Below are 13804 nucleotides of genomic sequence, written 5' to 3'. Positions count from 1 at the left end.
TAGAGAGGGGCCACAGTTCTTCAAAAGGCACCAAAGGGGTTTGTTTCTTTGTAGAGTGATGGTTCTGTTAGGGGAACCATGAAGACCTTCTGAATAAGTGTCTTTGAGAGCACGCAAAGCAACAAACAAACACCAAGACAATAAAACAGACCAGTTATGGTAGAAGAACACTACAAGAGAGGACGGATCCTCCTCCCAAATTAGGGTGATAATCAGGGGTGAATACATCACAACTTCGATAAGAGGCTTTCTTTGGAAACCTTCAACTCTTGTAGTGTGTTTGTACCATTTTCGGAAGAGTGGAGTGATGAAAGACCACACACAGGTGAAGACAGGGGTAATTAAGAAGTGATGAGGACAAAAATGGTGCTTCAAGTGCAAAACACTGGGTGATGGGCCGTGAGGTTAAAGAGGCGATGCAGGTGAATCCAAAACAAACTCTGCGTCTTTACCTTCAATGTGAAGCGTTGCTGTCGTTTTGTCCGTTCCACAATCACATAGGTACTGTCCTTTGTCTTTGTCCCCGACTTTCTTGATGACGAGGGTTCTGCGTTTGCCCTCGGCCTTAATGGCCACCGTCTTAGAGGTCTTGATCTCGGCCTCCTCGTGGTACCACATGACATCGACGTCTTTGCTTAGCTCGCAATCTAGAACCACCTCGTCCTTCTCCACTGCGGTATAGTCTTGCAGCTTAACTGTGAAGTACGCATCTCCCTCTGGAATAGGGGAAATGTTTGCGTGACTCCCCATCGCACATATACAACACATATATACGGCACGCGGCAAACAAAAGACAAGACAGTCAAATGAGACGAGGAACACAGAGACAAACAGCTTTTTACAACACAGAAACAATCTTACAAATACACAATAAGGTCGTTTGGTGGACACGGACAGACATAGACAAACTGTACAAAAAGCTGTGGGGAAGAAGAAGGAGAGGCTGAAAGAGGACAGAGGACAGATGGTTTCTGGGTTTACCTATGACTGTCAGGTTGGCCATGGAAGGAATTCCTTTGGCCTCAGCCTTAACTTGGCAAGTATCATCTAGAGTCACCTCCTTTAATTCTAGCACATGTTTCTTTCCGTCCACACGAGTGACCACTGTTCTGCTCGGATGAATTTTAATATCGTTCTTGTACCAGGAGACGGGGATGTTCTCATGAGAGAGCTCCAGCTCAAACCAAGCCGTGTTGCCTTCCTTCACAGTTTGGTCCTTTATTGGCGAGATAAATTTGAGCCTGATACCTATAATTATGTTAGTAAAGCATATTCATATGAGTTAGTTTGAAAGACGAGGCACCGGACTCATAACAATCAAGGTTCTGCTAGTTATGTCCAGCACTTACCCTCCACTGTGAGTCTAGCAGTTGAAGTTTTGCCCAAAACCTCGATTGTATATTCATCCTCATCGTCAAACTCACAGCAGTTTATGACCAGCATATGCTTCTTTCCATCATCGATGATGTCGTACTTTTGGTCTGGGGTGATGATGTCAGCCCCTCTATACCACATGACCTTAGTGACATCCTTCGTGATGGTGCACTCAAACTTAGCCTGTTTCTTTTCAGGCACAGAAACGTCCTTCAGCGGGACAACAAAGTCCATTTCGATTTCTGGGTTAAAAAGGTAACACAGGTACAGAACATCACCAACACAACAGAACACAACAGCACAGCAGCCTACACCAAGTGGCCAGTTTACCATGGACCCCCTTGTCTGCAGTACTGGGTTGTACCCCTCTATGGTTCTACAAGTGTATGGAATCATACCACAGGGATATCAGGGGGTAGTGACATGGAAACCCCATGCTACTGCTTGTTTCTGACTAGACTGCGGCTTATTAATGCTCTACGTAGCTCATCCTATCTTATCCTACAGAAAACCTTCAGGAGACATCTTCAGTTTGTGTAGGTCATCTAAGCAAAACTACATCACTTTGCATTCCAGGGATTGTTCAAAAATACTGTCTTGCAGCTTCTTTGGAGCTTGGCATCAAGGGGACTCCATGGCTAAAATGCAGTCATCAAGGAACGCTGACATCCTGGGGACAGGGTTTCTTTACATTTGAAACATTCACCAAAAGTTTTACGTCGAAGAACCAGTCCATCATCTTGTTCAGCTGGCATCACAGTTTTATCACAATGCGACAGGACTCTTCAATCTTCAGGCCTTTCTTCTTTCTACTTGCTTTACATCAAGTCTTCACCAGTTGCCTTCTGTTTGTGACTATTAGGGAAAATCAACCTTCTGCTGCTCTTCAAAAATGACAGTTACTGAACTCCTTTTTTTGGGGGAAAAACTAACACAATGTGATTTCATGTCTGATGCAGGGACCCATTCATGAACATGGGAGTTGGTGTACCTAATAAACTGGCCACTGTAAGTACAAACATAACAAAAAACATGTAACCACAGACAGAACAAATAATATAGTGAGACACTACACACATTTTCTACACAATGCCAAATCTGACAGAACACCAGACATATTTTCCACTGAACAGACTGTACAACAAATAGAACAACAAATACAGGACAACATTTCGACCGTTGGTAAAAGTTGGGATCCCAAATTAAAATTCCTTCGTGTCTTCCCGGGCTGCAGAAAGTCTCAAAGAATGGCACAAATAATGACTTTAATTCTTCAATCCTATTAAATAAAGATCTAAGGTCCGCTCTCAGATGCCAAAAAGCTTTATTTTATTGCCCACGGACCTTACGCCTTTATTTTTACAGCTACTATCCTAAAATCATGGTGCACCGATGGTGATTCTGATCCCACATACCAGGAGCACTCCTTACCTTTGACGTTGAGCATTGCGCTGGTTATAGCGTTCAGCGCCTGGTAGGACACTTCTCCGGCGTGATCCAACTGGCAATTTTTCAGCGTGAGCTTACGCACTGCACCGTCCATCTGGATGTCGCACATCTGATGAAAACATTACAGTGCATTTATACATAAAAAGTAGTGAAACATCTAAATGTTGAAATACATGCTTTAAGACTAATGTGATCCTTCACGAAAACGAGTCCACCATCTTACCGGGGATCTGGTCAAAACCTCTCCTTTGAGCTTCCATTCCCCTGGAACATCCTCCTCAGAGATCTCCGTCTCAAACGTGGCGTTTTCCTTCTCAACCACCTCAACGCTGGCCAGGGGCTTCAGGATCTCAGCCTCCCGCTCTGCGAAAGAGGTTGTATTAGTACTCATAAATATGAACCATAAGTGACATAAAGACACTACAGTCGTATTGTAAAGAATGGTAAGTAGGTAGATAGATAGATGAACCTCCTAGGGTTAACTTGGCAGTGTAGATGCGTCCTTCCACCTCCATGGAATATTCTGCTACATCATCAGGCTGACAGTTCTTGATTGTGAGCGTCAGCTCCTTTCCATCCTTCTTGATCTCAACCTTGTCAGAAGGAGTGATCTCATTCTCTCCTTTCAGCCACTTCCAGTTGGGAGTCTCCTTGAAGAGCTCGCATTTAAATGTAGCGGCAGCCTTTGGTTTCACATGCTGGTCCCTCAGTGGTTTCACAATCCAATCTTTGATAATTTCTGTTGGAGTAAAAAATGACTGAATCAGTGTTTATCAGACTATTAAAGACACAATGTGGATCATTATATTACTAAATGCTAAATATTACTAAAGTGTAGTCTGAGACAGAACAGAAGAGCTAAAACAGGCTTAGTCTTAGCTTAGTTTATCTAATTTAAGGCGGTTTTCAAAGATTTCTTCAGTTTGAAGCAAGGTTTAAGGAGAGAATTACAAAGTTCTTTCTAATCTGTATTTGCAGTGTGAACATGGAACCGTGGATATCTGAATTTAGCTGCAGCACATTTAGATTTGAATTGGACATTAAGATGTATAATGTTCAAAACAACTGGAAGATATTGTTGTATGTCATCAGCATACAAATACATAGTGATTTCAAGTTTCTGAATTACATTATAGTAACATGTGAATTGAAAACAAGAATGGGACAAAGATGGCGCCCCCAATTACTCCCAATGCCATTTCTGCCCTAATCCATTCCAGTCTACATTCCTTAGAAAGCACCACTATTGATGTATGTTACTGTGTTTAGGGATTTGTAAAGTGTCCTATTTTGCTTACCAATCACTTTGACATTTGTTTTCGTCAGGACATCCTCCTGGCCGGCCACTTCACAAGTATAGAGACCAGTGTCCTCCTCAGAGGTGTTCTGGATGGTTACAGCGTGCTGCATACCAATGATATTGATCTGAACTTTCCCGGCCTGCTTCTTCAGGACCTCTCCATTCTTCTTCCATATCACATCTCTCTCTTTGTTCAACTCGCAGGTCATGTATAAGGCCTGACCCTTAATAGCTGACGTCTCCTCCTCCAGCTCTTTGATCCATTTCACAGGTAGCTCTGTGAGCAGATAAAAAGGCAATGAGGGATTTGACATTGGCGAATGCTTAGGTAAGATCACGAGAGATACTATTTATACCGAGTATCTTCGGTGTTATTATAAAGGCAGAAAAAGAGATATAAATACCTTCAACAATGAGCTTAGCTGTGCATGATATTTCCTTGCCGGCGTTCTTTGCCACACAGGTGTATTCTCCAGTGTCGGACAGCTGGACATCAATAATGTTCAGCTTGCGATCTTTGCCATCAGAAGTAAACTTGTGCTTGGGACTCTCGCGCAGATTACCGCCATCTTTCATCCATGACGTGATGGCAGTGGAAGGAGAGACCTCACACTCAAACACAGCAGACGAGCCAATAGACTCGGCTTCCTGCAACACGATGTCCTGAATCTTCTTGATGAACTTTAGGGGGACGGCTTTGAGCTTGAATCCTCCGAAGGGTTCCTCTGGTGGTGATGGGCCTTTTCCGCCAGGCTTTAGGCCGCGGCCCCTGCCTTCTCCAGGGGATGGCGTCTGCTTGGCTGAATTACAAATTAAAGACAAACAATTAATTCCAATATCAGTTTAAAGAAGAATTCTGTGGCATCACCATTCATGTTGAAGACCGTGTTAGGGTTTTCATGCTGAGTATTCATAGGTTTATTAAAACTTACGTTTCAGCCCTCTACCTCTACCTCTTCCTGCTTCTTCTGCTGGTTGCCCCTCTGTTCAGAAACAATTAAAATTAATTTGCTGCGCAAAATGATATTAAGTCATCGTCTTCATAAACATGCCAAGACATATGTAATGTCCACTCAAATGGATAGATGAATATGAAGTTATAATGATGGTAAATATATGAAATGACACTGAAACAAAGACAGGCATTTTGCAATTATGAATAATGAATACAACTTGACAGTGATGAAGCTTTTACACCATGGAGAGATGGAATAACAAACAGAATGAGAGGGAGAACACATGTTAGACTGATCGGATATGCACATAAATGACATAACAGAAATGACTGAAAGCAATGAACATGACCAGACAGACGGACACACAGTGTCCATGAACATAAATAAAAGAAAGGGATGGCATACGTCGCGTCACACTTAAGATGGTAAGGAAGTCAAAGCGTTTCAAATGGGAGGCATGATGTTGGGAATGGGTAGAGATTACTCATGACATGAAGGATGGGTTTTTCTCAGTCGTCACCCAACGAATTGGGGCCGCCACCATCTCACCTCTCCTGGTCACCCCTGGAACCTCAAGAGCACCTTCCTCTCCTTCACCTTCCCAGTCTTCGGAACCGTAACTGTCCCGGGGAACCAGCTCCCAGCCCCAGGCCTCTTCTTCATCCTGCTCCTGCTCTTCCTGGGCTTCAAACTCCTCTTCAAATATCTCCTCCTCCGGCTGGGTGGCGACCTTCTTCATCTGCACAGCTCCAGGAGAAACCTCCTTCACAAGAGGAACCTTCCCTTTACCAGGCTTTGCTGGTTCTGCAGCCTTCTCCTCCTTTGGTGATGGCCTCTTTGGGACCTTTTTGAGAGTCACAGCTTCAATAGAGTCTTTGGGTGAAACAGTTTTAGGAATCTTTTTGAGTTTATCAACACTCGGCCTCTTCTCAACAGGGATTGCCTCTTCTTCCTTAAGCTTCTCAACCTTAGGAGATGGTGTCTTTTTCAGCTCAACCTTCTTCAGCTGCTCCACAGGCTTCAAAGCCACTTCTTCCATGTCCTCTTTTGCCTTGGGTGTGACCCCCTTCTTCAGTTGCAGAGGCTTGGGCTCTTCAGGAACCTTTTCAGGCTTCTTAATAGCAGCGGGAGCCGGAGACACTGTCTTCTTTGCTGGCACTGCCTCTACTTCCTTCGGCTTCTCCGGCTTCTTCTCTGGAGCTTCTGGGATCTCAGGTTTTTTGGGTCTAGCCTCTGGCTCTTGTTCTTTTGGTTTTTCATCAGCGCTTGTGCGAACACGCCGCAGGTCATCGGCTGGCTTCCTCTCTTTCTCCTCGGCTGGTTTCTTCTCAGGCTCTGCAGCCTCTTTGGAAGGCCTGGAGAAGGGCTTCAGCTTGATGCTTTCTGTCTCTTGTTCCTGTGTTGGGATTTTCTTCACCTTGGTGGGTGGTTTGACCTCCTCAGGTTCCTTCTCTGGAGTTTTCTTTTTATCTACTGGCTTTGGTACTTTTGCTGGGGGCTCCTTAACCTCTGGAGGAGCTTTCTCTGCTTTCTTGGCAGGTTCTTTGGGTTCCACCTCTCTGGGAATCCTCTCTCCCTTCTGGAAAGGAACACTGTCCCTGTCTGGCCTCTCCTTCTGATCTTTCTCTGGCTCCTCAGCTGGTTTAACAGGTTTTTCAAATGGTTTTAGTTTGACTACTTCTGGTTCCACTTCATCTGAAGGCAGTTTTTTCACTTTCTTCAAAGCTGCAGCAGGTGGGGTAGGTTCCTCTTCCTTTGGTGCCTTGGGAGTTTTCTTCAAAGAAATCTTATCTTCCGGTTTCTCATCTTTTGGGACGGGTTTCTGGCGTGTCCATGCATCTTTTGGAGCTTCTTTCTGTTCCTCTTCTTTAGGCTTCACAATTTCTGGCTTTTTCACCACATCTGCTTTGTCTCGAGGTTTCTTCTCCTCCACACGTCTCCTGGTGGCGACTGACATCTCAACAGCCTCTTCTTTATGCACCATCTGCTCAACATCAAAGATGGTGGTCTTGGTGACCTTCTGAGGCTTTTCCTCTTCTTCAGCCTCTTTAGCTGGAACTGATGGAATCTTCTTCAGTTTGATAATCTCCTGCTCCTCTTCCACTTCCTTCATGACTCTGGTTGTTTTTCTCAAAGTGGGAATCTCAAACGTCCCATCATCATCTGGATGAATTATACCTTTTTTGTGCAGAACCATTTCTGAGGCAGTAAAGATTTGACAACACTTATTAGACATTTAACCGACACACAATTTGAACAAACACATACTTAACATAAAAAAATTAAAATAAATGTAAAAAATACAAAGAAAATAAAAATAAAAATATAAAGCTAACAGACATACAAGAACAAGAACACAGAAAGGACACAGAAAAGACTTCCAAAGGATACTAGAGAAAAACATATAATATGTTTATATACATTTGAAATAACTATTTGATCTCTTTGTAAGAAGGTTTGATATTTATGTATTAAGCCAATCAGAGCTAATCAGTTGTCAACTCCCAGCTTTTTTTGCACCCTTTAGTGTCCCATCATCTCCAACCATGAACCTAGTGGATGTTTTAGCCTTGAGGCTGTTATTGGGCACTTGAACAGAATCAGGTGGTTTATATTTATGGCTGCGGATTAAGTCCTGAGAGTTGCAGTGTAATGTACGTACTAAGTGAGTGGTAAGCGGTGCTCATACCTTTCTTGACTCCTCCCGGTGCTTGGACAGGCCCTTTGGTTTCATCTAATACAGAGGTATAGTTTAGAAAAGTGTTAATAAGGTCATTTAATTAGTCATGAACGGCAATGTCACTGATTTTAAAAATGGGAAGACCTTACAAAACTGTGAGAATTTGTCATCAAACACATTCAGAAATAAGAAATATTCTAATACAGAATGAAAGTAGTCCGGTGTCACATGATTTAGTTGAATGACATGAGAGAAGAGTCGTACGTAAAGATAAAGAGCTGAAGTTAAGTTGTGTCCAAGGACAAATGAGGCATGCTTGTGTTGGATTCATGGTCAATAAATTAATGACCAAAAAAAACAGGACAAACAACATTAAAAGACCAACAATGCAACACCACAGCAAGGCACAGTACTGCTGCTAAAGGTCATACCGACCCGGACTAACAAGACTAACACACAAGAGGATGGTTATACAGTCGACATTTGAAGTGATGAAATAAGATGAGAAAAAGATGGAAATAACTCCAACAAAGAGGATGTTCGCCTCTCAGTCCTTCAAATACCTATACCTGTCTCAGGAGCTATCTTTTCTATCACAATCGGTTTTTCTTCTTCCACAACTGTCTTGGTTGGTTCTTCAGCCTTGATGACAGGCTGTGGCTTGGTCACTTCAAGCATAAGAAAAGGGGGAATTGAAGTATTGTAGCCAAAACACGTGGTCTTTCTTAAAACGCACAAGGTGATTCTTTAAGAATCATTGTCTGAATACCTGGCTTTGTTTCTTCTTGTGGAGTAATTCTCTTCTCCAACTTTTTGGTTTTGTCAGTGACTTCAGGCCTTTTGGCAGCTTCTTGAACTTTAACAGCTGCCGGGAGTTTGCTCTCTTCAAGTACAAAGTAAACAGAAAGATCTTAACACCAAAAAGAATCAAACTTCATACTGCTATTCTATGTTCATAACCCCCTTATTTGGCGTCCACAGTATGTCATTCTCTTTAATGACTTGGTTAATATGTTGGGTTTCTTCAGGATAGAATTTTAAAGATTCATATTTGCTCAAGAGTGACATTCTTAAACGAATGCCTTCAGAAAACCCTCACACAGATACACAGACACACACAGAAACAGATTTAAAGAGAAGTTGTGTACCTTCTTGAGGAGCAGCTGGCTTTACCAGTGCTTCTTTGACTTGTGGTGGTGACTCCTTCTCCTTCACAGGAACTTGGAAATGAAATGACATGACAATAAGAAACTCACTAAGACTGATGGGCTGCGTACTGAACCATGCATAGACAAACAACACAAAGACAGCAAAGAAAACCCAAGATGAAAACATACAAAGGTTTAGAAATCGGGTGATAAGAAACCAAAAAAGACCGCCCCGGTCGACAGCGTGACGGTTCTTCACAATGAGCAAAAATACAGTTTGTGCCCAAACAAAATGAGTGACATGACATGGATATCCTCTTGAAATGATGACGACAAAGAGGTATGAATCAAAGAAATCCTTGAGAAGATGATAACGCGGAGGTGCACAACGATGTTTGGTGCTCAGATCAAAAACACGTGCTCGGTGACATATAACATTTTTCTTTCTATACCTCTTGAAGATTCTTGCAGGCAGACTTCTCCTTCTGGTTCCAAAGACAAAACCCTCGTTTCTAAGACGGACTGAAGCCCTTGAGCTTCTCCCTCTTTTCTGCTTGAGGTTACGACTTCCTGAGAAGGGACGTTTTGGACATCTGCTTTCAGATGCTCAACTTCTGATCCCCATTTCTTGGTGGAGCCTTCCGTATATTCTGGAGAGTCTGTTTTGTGGTCAGCAGTCTCTTTCTGAATCATCTCTGGCTTGGTTTTATCTGTTACTGAGGGTTCTCTGACAGTGGGCTCATGCCTAGGCATCACACCGGCCTCAGCTTTTAGCTCTGTTGTAGCAGTTTTGTATTTTTCAGAAATCTTTGTTTCTTCGTCAGCTACCTCTTTGGATTGATATATTTCCTCACTTGTTTTTGTGGGTAAAGCTAACTGCTCTCTTTTGATTTGTTTTGTTTTTGTCTCAGTTTTTTCATGTTCACAAAACTCTTTGACAATGTCGTCTTTCCCCATTGTTTCTGTCTTCAATTCCTTGGTTTTAGCCAGTTGTCTTTCTAAAGCATCTTGCTCCACCAACGATGTAACTGTGGGTTTTCTTTCAACTTGTTCCCGTCTTACTTTCATTCCTCCTATGGAAGAAACTTTAGCAGCTTGGCCCTCAACAGTAACTATTTCTGGCCTTTCATCATCTTTAAAGTCTACATCAGTGGACACGGTTGTTCCAAGTTCCTCTTTTGGTGTGATTCTCTCTTTGAGAATTCCTCTTTTTGTATATTTTTCTGGTTTGTCATCTGCTGTGAGTGATTCTTTAGATGTCACCTTAGTCGCAGGAGTTACTGCTGCTTTGCTTTCAGTGTATTCACTCAGCTTCACTTTTGTTCCTTCAAGAGGACTAACTGTAGCTCTTTTATCTTTAACTGTGACCACTGTCGACTCAGTTTCAGATTCTTGATCTTGGCCTTGAAGTAATTCTGTAGTGGTGGCCTCTGCTCTGGTTGAGTGTCTTTCAACTGGAGGAACTTTGGTAGTTTGGTCTCCAAGTATTTTAACCTCTGACTTGCTTTCTTCTAACTTCTGTCTGTTATCTAGTGTTGATTCTTCTTTCGTCTTTAAAGAAATATTCTCTGACATGTAAGCCTCCTTGTCTCTAGATTTTATGTCTTTTACTAGATTGACAGGGGAAATATACCTTTGTGGAGCATCTAAAATAATATCCTGTTCTTTAACAATTAATGGTTGTTCATATGCAACATCCATTACAGGTGTCCTCGAAGTCTTTCTTTCTATTTCTTCCGGGTTTGATTCTACATTTGTGGTAACACTGAGCAAAACGTCCTGAATTGTGTCTGTTTTAGACGGAATGCCTGCAACTGTAACCTGCCCTTGGTCTTTTAGAGAGTCTGTTTTCTTTGGAGATGTACTATCATATTTAACTTCCTCATGTCTTGGTGATTGGTCTCTGAAAACGGCCTCAGTTTTAGCATCTACTCCTACAAACATTTTTTGCGTGTTTTGCTGAGTAACAGCCGTCACTTCTGCATTTTCTTGGGTTTGCTTTTGTTTTGTCGCTATCTTACCCTCAACAGATGCGATTTTGTTGGTTTTAAATTGACTTGTGACTTCTTTTAACGGAATATCTTTATCTGTGATCTCTTGTTTTTCAGATAAAATGTCCACACTCTTCTTTGGGTACTCTGGACTTTGTGAATGTCTTTTAAGAGAAACCTCGCCAGATTCATAAATGTCCTCTTTCCTGGATGCAATGTCTTTTACAAGCTTATCAGGTATAATACATCTTTGGAGGGTGTCAGATTTAATATTTCCATCTTTAACGATGAGATGTTTCTCAGATGCAACCTCCATCACAGGTGCAACTGAAATTGTTCTTTCAACATGTTCCTGTTTAGTTTCTGTTTCTTCAAATGGAGTAACACAGCCGAATTCATCTTTAACTGAAACCGTCTTGGACTGCACTTCTTCAAGGGAACCTTTTGTACCTTTGTCCAACTTCTGTGCTTTGTCCTTTATGGATTTTGATTTCTTTGACTTAATGTCTTTAATCTCAGTGTCTGTTACTTCTGTTACAGCAGTAACAGTTGTCTTTGTTTCACTTTGATTTTGACTTAATGTTATCTCTTCAGCTGGAAGAACTGTGGCGGTTTTTTCAATCACAAGTTTTTCTGGGGCTTCTTGCATCACCAAAGAGTGCTGATCTGTTACTTCAGATCTGGATGCAACTGAGGCCTTTCTTTCAATTTGTCCCTGTCTTTCAGGTAATTTCTCTGGGATAAGAGTGACCTTCTCAGTTTTATCCTGAACTAGGTCTACTTTTGACTTCACTTGTTCAACTCCAATATCTTTTGTGTCCCTTAAAGACTCCTTTGTTTCCAGAGAAAGGTCATCTGACTTATAAATGTTCTCTTTTCTTGAAGCAATATCTTTTACCAGCTCATCAGGTGTGATGTACCTTTGGAGAGTCTCTGATTTTGCATCTCCCTCTTTCACAATGAGAGATCTTTCAGATGCAACCTCCATCACAGGTGCCACTGAGAACTTAATTTTGACTCGCTCCTGTTTAGTTTCTGTTACTTCAAATGGAGGAACACTATCATATTCATCTTTTACTACAACTGTCTTAGACTGCACTTCCGCAAGGATAGTTTTTGTACTTTTGCCTAAACTCTGTCCTTCCTCTTTTAGGGATTTATATTTCTTTGTCTGGACATCTTCAATTATACTCTCTGATGTTTTGTCAAGCTTCTGCCGTTCTTCTGTTTTGGGTGGTTCTTTCTTTTGTGAAATGTGTTCTGACTCACCCATCGCCTTGAGGGCTTCTTCTTCCGTTGGTATGTCTGTTTTTGTTACCTCCATTACAGGAGAAACTGATGTCTTTGTTTCTATTTGTGTCTGTCTGGTTTTAATCTCTTCAACTGGAAGAACTGTGGTGGTTTTGTCCATTACCTTTTCTACCAAAGTGTGTTCATGTGTAACTTCTGGCTTAGCTGCATCTGAAACCTTGGTTTTAACTTTAATTTTCTCTGGTTCATCTTTAACTATGTCTTGCTTAGTCTTGGCCTGTTCAACTGTAATATGTTTGGTATCTAATAAAGAGCCTCCGTCTATTACTATCTGAGTTTTTTCAGATGCAACCTCCATCACAGGTGCAGAGAAGAACTTTCTTTTAACTCGTTCCTGTTTTGTTTCTGGTACTTCTAACAGAGTTAGGTCCCCATATTCATGTTTAACTCTAACTGTCTTGGACTGCATCTCTTCAGTTGTTTGTTCTTTGGGTGGTTTGTCCCGCAGAACTGTAGCTGACTCCTTTATTTTGAGAGTATCTGTTTTAGCTTCATCTGTTATTTTTATTGGTTTGTCAGCTGCCTCCTCCGACACGGGTACCTGTGAAGTTGTTATTCCAACTTGTTCCTGGGTGATTTTTGTTGCTTCAAAAGGTGTAACACCTCCGTATTTATCTATAACTGTCTTTGGCTGGACTTCTTCAACTGTAATATTTTTGGATTTGGTCTCTGTTGTGTAAATGTCCTCATCAAGTGTTGCACGCTCTGTGACAAACTCTTTAATTTCGGCCTGTTTTTCAGGTGTACCATCTTTAAGGGGAGTTGCTTTTTTAGTTTTAACTTTAAACTTTGAGGGGACCTGTTCGTCTGCATCCTCTTTAGTTTTAGCTAACTGTCGTCGTCTCTCCTTCAGAGATATTGATTCCTTTTTATGAATACTGTCTGCCACACGAATTTCCTCATCAACTGCTGCAAATTCAGTTTCTTTGAGTTCTTCAAGTTTTTCAGGAGCTATTTCCAATTCTTTAGAGGTTTCCTCCATCACAGGTCTAACTGAAACCTTTCTTTCAATGTGTTCCTGTTTTGATTTAGTCTGTTTGAGAGGACTAACTTTGAAGGTTTTATCTTCAGCTGTGCTGACTTTCAGCTGGTCTTGTTCAACGATAATCTCTTGAGGTTTGGTGAGTTTCTGTTGTGGTTCTTGTGGACATACTGACTCGGTCTCTGGTAAATCAATGTCCTCATCAAGTGTTGCACGCTCTGTGACAAACTCTTTAATTTCGGCCTGTTTTTCAGGTGTACCATCTTTAAGGGGAGTTGCTTTTTTAGTTTTAACTTTAAACTTTGAGGGGACCTGTTCGTCTGCATCCTCTTTAGTTTTAGCTAACTGTCGTCGTCTCTCCTTCAGAGATATTGATTCCTTTTTATGAATACCGTCTGCCACACGAATTTCCTCATCAACTGCTGCAAATTCAGTTTCTTTGAGTTCTTCAAGATTTTCAGGAGCTATTTCCAATTCTTTAGAGGTTTCCTCCATCACAGGTCTAACTGAAACCTTTCTTTCAATGTGTTCCTGTTTTGTTTTAGTCTGTTTGAGAGGACTAACTTTGAAGGTTTTATCTTCAGCTGTGCTGACCTTCAGCTGGTCTTGTTCA

At 41.7% G+C, this 13804-nt stretch overlaps 1 protein-coding gene across 1 annotated transcript in view; it reads right to left on the bottom strand.

Annotated features, from left to right (window-relative positions):
* The window catches only part of ttn.2 (titin, tandem duplicate 2), a 217544-nt gene that overhangs the window by 109734 nt on the left and 94006 nt on the right, over positions 1-13804 (bottom strand). Inside the window, exons 97-110 of the mRNA XM_046054487.1 lie at positions 8908-8979; positions 8529-8642; positions 8329-8427; positions 7769-7813; positions 5629-7278; positions 5056-5106; positions 4528-4923; positions 4122-4400; positions 3293-3562; positions 3047-3186; positions 2806-2932; positions 1350-1616; positions 982-1248; positions 453-716 (exon numbers count right to left, since the gene is read on the bottom strand). Coding sequence (XP_045910443.1) covers positions 453-716; positions 982-1248; positions 1350-1616; positions 2806-2932; positions 3047-3186; positions 3293-3562; positions 4122-4400; positions 4528-4923; positions 5056-5106; positions 5629-7278; positions 7769-7813; positions 8329-8427; positions 8529-8642; positions 8908-8979 — 4041 coding nt within the window. The remainder of the gene's footprint in view (positions 1-452; positions 717-981; positions 1249-1349; positions 1617-2805; positions 2933-3046; positions 3187-3292; positions 3563-4121; positions 4401-4527; positions 4924-5055; positions 5107-5628; positions 7279-7768; positions 7814-8328; positions 8428-8528; positions 8643-8907; positions 8980-13804) is intronic.

The sequence above is a fragment of the Micropterus dolomieu genome, linkage group LG07 (assembly GCF_021292245.1).
Source record: "Micropterus dolomieu isolate WLL.071019.BEF.003 ecotype Adirondacks linkage group LG07, ASM2129224v1, whole genome shotgun sequence".
Taxonomy (NCBI): Eukaryota; Metazoa; Chordata; class Actinopteri; order Centrarchiformes; family Centrarchidae; genus Micropterus; species Micropterus dolomieu.
This window is presented reverse-complemented; position numbering and strand designations above follow the sequence as displayed.